At 35.9% G+C, this 8,954-nt stretch overlaps 1 protein-coding gene across 4 annotated transcripts in view; it reads right to left on the bottom strand.

The window, feature by feature from the left end:
* Positions 1-1,358: 1,358 nt before the first annotated feature.
* The window catches only part of WDR89 (WD repeat domain 89), a 52,993-nt gene continuing 45,397 nt past the window's right edge, over positions 1,359-8,954 (bottom strand). For all 4 annotated transcript variants that reach the window (XM_037835297.1, XM_037835298.1, XM_037835296.1 and 1 more), the window contains exon 2: positions 1,359-3,312. In XM_037835297.1, coding sequence (XP_037691225.1) covers positions 2,121-3,281 — 1,161 coding nt within the window. In that variant the 5' untranslated portion in view covers positions 3,282-3,312 and the 3' untranslated portion in view covers positions 1,359-2,120. The remainder of the gene's footprint in view (positions 3,313-8,954) is intronic.

Raw genomic sequence — 8,954 nt, 5'->3', positions numbered from 1 at the left:
ATAGTCAGCATTGTCACATATCCAAAAGATCTTGAAAAACATAATTTTAATGTTTTTATAGTACTCCATCAAAAGATGAAAATTCACCAAAGATTTTAAGCAGCATGAGGCATGATTGATCTGTTTCTGATGCTCAGCCTAGAAGTAGGAGAGAGATGATCAAAGCCTTTCTAAGGCAGTGGTGGTGGAGTAAAGCCCAAAGGACAGCTAACAGATTTGACGTGGATGGTGTAGGACTTGGTGATTGACTGTAGGAGAGGAAATGGAACAGAAAAGTCCAAAATGACCTCTAGGTTTTGATTTGAACAACTGCAAGAACTGATAGTTGAACTTCTCCAAATGAGAATTATTTATTTTGAATGTTAAACGTGACTTACCTACTGTTCAGTCTCAGGTGAGTTAAGCTAGATTACACCTTAATATAAGCTGTATTGTTCTAGAGAAAAATGATTTTTTCCCCAGCATTATAGCCTCAAAGATAAGTCATCATTTATCTTTAAGGGGAAGTGTAAAAGGTTCTAAAGTAACACTTGTGTTTTCCAAGACAATAGTTCTAATTCAAAAGATGTTTCTATCTTTAGTGAAGTGTAAGAAAAGATACCAAAAACCTTTAAATAGATCAACTTCTCTTATTAAGATTCTTTAGAGAAATACTTAAAAGACGAAACAATTAGCAGTGAATAATAATTCAAATTTCAAAATTATGGATTGTTCTAGTTTGCTAATGCTGCCAGAATGCAAACACCAGAGATGGACTGGATTGGCCTTCATAAAAGGAGGTTTATTTGTTTACACAGTTACAGTCTTAAGGCCATAAAGTGTACAAGGTAACACATCAGCAATCAGGTACCTTCACTGGAGGGTGGCCAATGGTGTCCAGAAAACCTCTGTTAGCTGGGAAGGCACGTAGCTGGCGTCTGCTCCAAAGTTCTGGTTTCAAAATGGCTTTCTCCCAGGACGTTCCTCTCTAGGCTGTAGTTCCTCAAAAATGTCACTCTTAGTTGCACTTGGGATATTTGTCTTCTCTTAGCGTCTCCGGAGCAAAAGTCTGCTTTCAACAGCCGTCTTCAAACTGTCTCTCATCTGCAGCTCCTGTGCTTTCTTCAAAGTGTCCCTCTTGGCTGTATCAAGTTCGCTCCTTCTGTCTGATCTTATATAGTGTGCCAGTAATTTAATTCAGACCCACCCAATGGGTGGGCCAACACCTCCATGGAAATTATCCAGTCAGAGTCATCACCCATAGTTGGGTGGGGCACATCTCCATGGAAACACTCAAAGAATTTCAATCTAATTAACACTGATAGGTCTGCCCACACAAGATTCCATCAAAGATAATGGCGTTTGGGGGACATAATACATTCAAACTGGCACATGGATGAACAACTATGAAAGAAAATTTTATCAAAATATTATTAGAAGAGTATTTTTAAATAAAAATAGTCATTCTGCTATTATTGATATTTTCATTTTTATACATTTTGAGTCTCAAACATGAGTTTTGCAAGATAATTCCCTATTATCAGCTAAACACCTGTTTATTGTTTAACCAATATGAAAATACAGACATAAATATTTATTAAATATATTTTTCTCATTTTAGATAGATGTCTGTCACTTTATTCCTAAAAAATTTTAATTCTAGACTTGTTAGGATATTTACATTTAAATACTCCAGTGTAATCTATGTATATTAAGGAGCTGCTTAAATGAAGAAAACAGTCTGATTTGGCTTTACGAACAGTGAAGATAATTTTAAATGTCATAAATTGAGCTTAAAAAACATAGCCAAAACCACGTTTTATTATACCTCACAACACAAGCCATTTACTTCTAAAAAGTCCTTATCAGAGCTATTTCTTTAAACCCAACATTTACTAACTCAACAGATGGGCTTTAAACATGAAGAACATAATTTGACTTCCAACTTGCTGATTTCATACTCAACTTGTAGCTTAAAAAAGCAATTTTAGAATATGTGAAGACCTGAATTAAACCATTCTCAACATTATTCCAGGACTGTATGCTAACTGGCTAGTTTTTACATACAAGCTTCAAACATGCCTACCACAGGCAATACAAATACTATAAAACCTACCAAGTTAACTCAAAATTTAACATCACTATGTTTTCCTCCTCTTATAAGAATCTTTACTGTGAACTCGAACTCGCTGGTGCACAGAGGATGCTATTTTCATGCTATCTTTCTTTGTAAAGGTATTCTCTATAGCTCCAGACTTCCAAAGCAACAACTGTGCATCCTCTCCCCCAGTCAGCAAAGAATCATCCTGCATATTCCAACAGAAAGAACGGACTGTGGCAGCATGACCTCCTTGAAGACTGGTCACATGCATCAATCCTGATGTGGTGCAGCTCATTAAATGAATCCTTCCTGCATTTGTTCCTCCAAGAACAAACAATTTGTCCATCTTTTCGTGATACAGGCCACCAATCAAATAGTCCAAAGTACCTTCTTTCACATTAATCACTTCTCTAACGTCCTGGATGTTCAAACATGTGATTGGTTCATCGGTGTCCAGATGATTAAGATCCCACCAATAAAATCCTTCATCATGTGTCATGCAGTAAATCTGTTTGTAATCTCTCCCAGACCAACCAATATAACTTACTGATGAAACTGAATTACAGGTTGTAACCAGTGCATCCTCTTCGTTATCAACACTAATATCAAATACATTTACCAGGCCATCAGTTGAACCTGACACTACCATGTTAGGATTGCTGGGATGGAAACATACTTGAGTGATATCATCACTATGTGTCTCTGAATATGCACCAAGTGGGTCTTTAGTAGTAGACAAATCCTGAGAATTAATTCTTGCATCCCAAAATATCAGCAATGCATCATCATCAACTTTTTCCGTACCAGCACAAATGACATGATCATTACAGCTGATATCAAAACTGATAAAAATATTGGAAGGGTAGCCCTTGAATAGCTGGACAGGTTTCTCACTGGCCAATCGTGCATCCCAACATTTTACAGTGCCATCAGTACATGCTGAATATACGCTATCACAGGAATTTGCAAATCTGACTCTATTAAGAAGACCAGGATGCCCACTAAATTCTCGTAGTATGTTTAACCTTTCTTTATCATATATTCTGATTGATCCATTGGAACATAAAACAGCAATCAAGCTTCCTTTTGCTGCCTGTAGACTCTCTGATGTGTCTATACCTAGCAGGTAAGTGGACTCTTCAGTTCCTGAAGAACGTTTAACAATGTGCAGATCAGCAAATTGTTCCTCGATCTTCTCCATACCAATAGTAGCATCCAAGGGTAGTGAGAATCTGAAATAAAAATTAAAATTAAACTCAAAGCTTCTCTAAAATTATAATTAAATCAAGAGTATTTTCTTCTGAGAACTTGCACAAAACACAAGAAATATTATTATATTTCAATCGAGTCCCTACCAGGCCATAGCTCAGTTGTCTCCTTCTAATTCAATCTCTCTTTAATACTGAATTTATCATATATACTTTATGTCAGTAAGAGAATTAAATAACACCTACACATACCCTTCAGTAGTTCCTTTTAGCTCAAAACCAATTATTGGTCCTAAGCACAGTTCTCAGCATTGTCCAGGAGTTCCATTTTGGAATACTGTCTGCTCCTGGCTCCAACTGACTAATGTAACTTTAGAATTTAAACATAAATGTGGTAGTCAGAAAAATGGCCCCGCAAAGATGCCTGTGTCCTAGTCCCTGAAACCTGTGACTATGTAAGGAAAATTAGGGGTACTAATCAGCTGACCTTATCTGGGTGATCTAATGTAATCATGAAGGTCTTTAAACGCAGAGGCGGAGAAGGCAGAAGAGTAAGCCAGAGGGATATCTTACTACGGAAGAAAGACACAGAAAGATTCAATGTTGCTGGCTTTGAAAATGGAAAAAGGAAGCCACAAGTCAAGGAATGTGAGTGGCCTCAAGAAACTGGGAGAGGCAAGGAAACAGATTCTTCCCTAAAGCCTCCAGAAAGGAGCAGAACTCTACCAACATCTTGATTTTAGTCCAGTGAGACTCATTTAGGACTTCTGACCTCCAGAACAGTAAGATAATAAATGCGTGCCGTTTTAAGACACCAAGTTTATAGTTATCTGTCACAGCAGCAATAGAAAACCAATATAAACAGAGGTCCCTGGTACAAAATTCTAGAGAAGTGCCTCTCAGGCAGCAGCAACTTGCAAATGGTGGAGCTGGGATTTGCACCCAGGCATTGTGGCTTCAGGGACTACTCTTCATTACCATGCTGGATTGCCTCCCTATGGCAGGATGGAGAAAACGTATAGAACAACTTCAGTGTGGGTTTAGTGACATATTTTTGCATTTCTGTCTGTTCATCTTTAAAATGAGAAACAAATACAATTCAAGAGTTGTTAGAAGGATTAACTGAAATAAAGCATGTAATAGGTTCAGTACAATGTCTGGTGTCTTAGTTTCCTTGGGTAACAAAGTAACACAAACTAGGTGGCTTAAAACAATAGGCATTTATTGTCTCACAATTCTAGATGTTAGAAATCTAAAATCTTTAAGTGTCAGCAGGGCCATGCTTCCTCAGAAGTCTGTAGGGTTCTAGCAGTGGCTCACCAGCACTCCATGGTATTCTTTGGATTGTGGCATAACTCAATCTCTGTCTCTGTCATATGTCCCCCGTGTGTCCAAATTTCCTCTTCTTATAGGGACACCAATCATACTGGACTAGGGTCCACCCTAATCCAGTTTGACCTCATCTTAACTAATAACATTTTCAAAGATCCTATTTCCAAATAGATCACACTCACAGGACCAGAGGTTACAACTTGAACTTACCGTTTGGGGGACACAATTCAATCCATACCATCTGGAATGCCATAGTTCATATTCAACAAATGTGACACAAAAACTACCAGCATCACCATCACCAATACCACTTTCACTAGATGGGGGAGGATTTGGATTTATTCAGATTAGCTCCAAACAGCATAATTAAACCAGTAGCCAAAAAATATAAAAAGCTGGATTTGGGTTTAATACAGGAATACCACCACACACACACCCAACTCTCAACTTTTAATTTTGAATATTTAAAAACACCAAAAAACCCCACATAACTTACTAAAAAAGTTGAAAGACTAGTCAATGAACACACACACACACACTCACAGTCCTTCACCTCCTAGGTCCAACAATCATTAACTTCTTGTCACAGTTACTTTTTCTGTCTCTTAACACACACACCCATACATGCAGTTTTTTTGTTTTGTCTTGTTTTTTGAGGAACCATTTGGATATTAGCTGTAGACATGGTATTATTCCACTTCCAAACATGTCAGGACAACAGCGCTTCCCCCTTTCTTGTTTTTCATAGTTTTTTTTTTGTTTTTTTTTTCTAAAGTGCAGACCAGTTATTTCATAAAATGTCCACATTGTGCATTGCCTGACTGTTTCCTCATGACTAGATTTCAGTTTAACATTTTTGGTTGGGATATTATTGAAGTGATGTTGGTACTTCTTACTGTATCACATCAGGGAGGGACATAACGCCAAGTCTGATCACTTGTTCAATGTGATAAATGCCAGAGGGTACAATGTACTATAGTAAAGGTATATTTTTCCATCTGTAATTAGCAAATAATCATGGAGTGATACTTTGAGGCTGTGTGTGTGTGTGTGTATATATATATATATATATATATCCTGTTCTTCATCAACCTTTCACCCAGAAGTTTTAGCATCCATTGATTATCCTTGCCTGGATCAATTATTATATTGGGATCTGCAAATGGTCATTTTATAATCCTATTATTCTTTCTACCTTCTATAAAGATGAGCTTTTTCCTTCCTTCCTTTATCACCAAAAAAAAAAGTATGATTTTAAAAAATTGTTGTGTTTAGGCAAGAAAAAGAAAGAAAAGGCATCCAATTTGGGAAGGAAGATGTGAAACTTTCCCTATTTGCAAATGACATGATTATATATATAGAAAAATACTAAAAAATCCACACCAAAAAAAGCTACTCTAGAGCTAATAAATGAATTCAGCAAAGTGGAATTCAACATGCAAAAATCAATGGTGTTTCTACAAACTAGTAAACTATAAAACACTGCTAAAAGAAATCAAAGATCTAAATAAATTGAATGGTATTTCGTGTTCATGGGTAGGAAGACTAAATATTGTTAAGATGTCAAGTCTACCCAAAGTGGTTTACAGATTCAGTGCAATCCCAGCCAAAAGTCTAAAAGCCTTCTTGTAGAAGTGGAAAAATCAATTATCAAATATATATGGGAGAATAAGGGGCCCCAACTACCCGAAATCATCTTGAAAAAGAACAAAGTTGGAGGACTCATACTTCCGAATTTAAAAACATTATAAAGCTATAGTAATCTAACATCATTGTACTAGCACAAGGACAGACATATAGACCAAAGGAATCAAATGGAGAGTTCAGAAATAAACCCTCACATCTATGGCCAACTGATTTTTGACAAAGGAGCCAAGTCCACCCAATGGGGAAAGAATAGTCTCTTCAACAAATGGCACTGGGAAAACTGGACATCCACATGCAGAAGAATGAAAGTGGCCCCTACTTCATACCATACACAAAAATTAACTCAAAATGGATCAGAGACCTAAATATAAGAACTAAACCTATAAAACTCCTAGAAGAAAATGGGAACATCTTCAGGACCATGTATTAGCCAACTGATTTTTAAGAGTTCACAAAAAAAGCATGAGCAAAATAGAAAAAATACATAAATTGGACTTCATTAAAATTAAAAACTTTTGTGCATCAAAGGACTATCAAGAAAGTAAGACAACGACCTAGAGAATGGGAGATTTGGAAACCATATACATATGATAAGGGTTTAATATCCAGAATATATAAAGAACTCCTGTAACTCAAAAACCAAAAGACAAGCAACCCACTTAAAAAAGGGTGAAGGACTTGAACAGACATTTCTCCAAGAAGATATACAGATGGCCAATAAGCACATGAAAAGAAGTTAAACATCATTAGCCATTAAGGAAATGCAAATCAAAACCACAAGGAGACACTACTTTGCAGCCATAAGAATGGTTACTATTTTTAAAAATGGAAATTAACAAGTGTTGGTGAGAATGTGGAGAAATAGGAACCCTTGTGTATCGTCAGTGGGTATGTAAAATGGTACAGCCACTGTGGAAAATAGTTTGGCAGTTTCTCAGAAAGTTAAACATAGAACTCCATATAACCCAGTAATTATGCTTGTAGGCATCTATTCAAAAGAACCGAAAGTAGGGACTCTAATAGCAGCATTATTCAAAACAGCCAAAGATGGAAGTGAAGTAAATGTCCATCAGTGGATGAAAGGCTAAACAAAATGAGGTATATTGCATACAATGGAATAGTGTTCAGTCATAAAAAGGAATGAAGTCCTGATACAGGCTACAACTAGTATGAAACTTACAGACCTCACATCAAGTGAAATAAACCAGACACAAAAAGGACAAATATTGTATGATCTAACATAGATGAAATAAATAGAATATGAAAATTCAAAGTCAGAAATTAGAATACAGGTTACCAGGGGCAGGGATGAGGGTGGGAATTGGTAGTTAATGCTTAATTGGTAGAGTTTCTGTTTTGGGTAATTGGAAAAGTTTTGGTACTGGACGGTGTTGAAGGTAGCACAACACTGCAAATATAATTAAGACCACTAAATTATATACTTGAAAACAGATAAAATGGGAAATCTTATATTGTTTGCATGTTACCACAATAAAAATTTAAAAAAAAAATCTTAGAACTGTATAACATAGAGTAAAACCTGATGTAAACTATAGGCATCTGTTAATAATATAACTGTTATAATATTGGTTCATCAGTTGTAACAAATGTACCACACTAATGCAAAACATCAATAGGAAAAACTGAGTTTGGAGAGGGAATATGAGAACTCTGTACTTTCTGCATGATTTTTCTGTAGACCTACAATCGCTCCTTAAAAAAAAAAATTGTTGCATTGTAGTCCCTCACTTTCTTGTTCCTCTTGATGCTCAAAGTATCTGACTTAACCACTGAGAAACACAAGCCAGTTTGCGTTCTTTTGACATGACCCCATCTGAATTTAAGTCCATATGGAAAAACTAATCAGTAAGTCTGAAAATGGTAAGTTTCCTTCATTATAAGTATTCAAATACTAAATGACCATTTATCAGTTATGCTGTGGTTAATTTCCACAGCACAAATGTTGATTTTTCAACCAAGATGGCCTCAAATGACCTTCTTTCTTGGAACACATCAAACTTGCTCCTGCCTCAGGCCCATAACAATAGCTATTTCTCTGCTTTGAATACTCTTTCTCTGTATTTTTGCTTGAGTAACTTCTTCCTGTATTCAAGTCTCAAAATGTCACCTCCCCAGAGACCTTCTCTGAGCAGTCAAACTAAAGCAGCCCATGTCATTCTCTAAACCATTACTTGGTTTTATTTTTAAAAATTAAAAATGCTTAATTATGAAATATTTCAAGTGTACAAAGAATTGCAGAAATATGTATAACAGATACCCATGTGCTCACCAACCACCCGGATTTAACAGATGTTAACATTTTGCCATATTTGCTTCAGAATTTTTTATTTAAAGAAATGAGACATTACAGACACAACTAAAACTTAACTCATATGATTATGGATTAATAAAAATATTATCACATTTATGTATCTTTTTTGCAATTTGCTCTTTTACACTCAATATAATTTTTGAAAAACCCTATTTAATTGTAAATCTAATTACCTGACCCTTTCCTGATTTTCATTTGTTATCCAACAAAAGGCTGTTGAGTAAATGAATGAAAAAGTGATTTTACTTTCATGCATGAAGAGCCTAAGAACTCCAGGAAAAACAGAATAAATGTAAAAGATGTTGCATGTGTCTGTGTGTTTGAAGGGAGAGCTTTGCTCATAAGAATTAGGTAA

Source organism: Choloepus didactylus, chromosome 4, assembly GCF_015220235.1.
Source record: "Choloepus didactylus isolate mChoDid1 chromosome 4, mChoDid1.pri, whole genome shotgun sequence".
In the NCBI taxonomy this organism is placed as follows: Eukaryota; Metazoa; Chordata; class Mammalia; order Pilosa; family Megalonychidae; genus Choloepus; species Choloepus didactylus.
The sequence above is the reverse complement of the archived record's forward strand: the minus strand, read 5'-3'. Positions and strand labels throughout refer to the sequence as shown.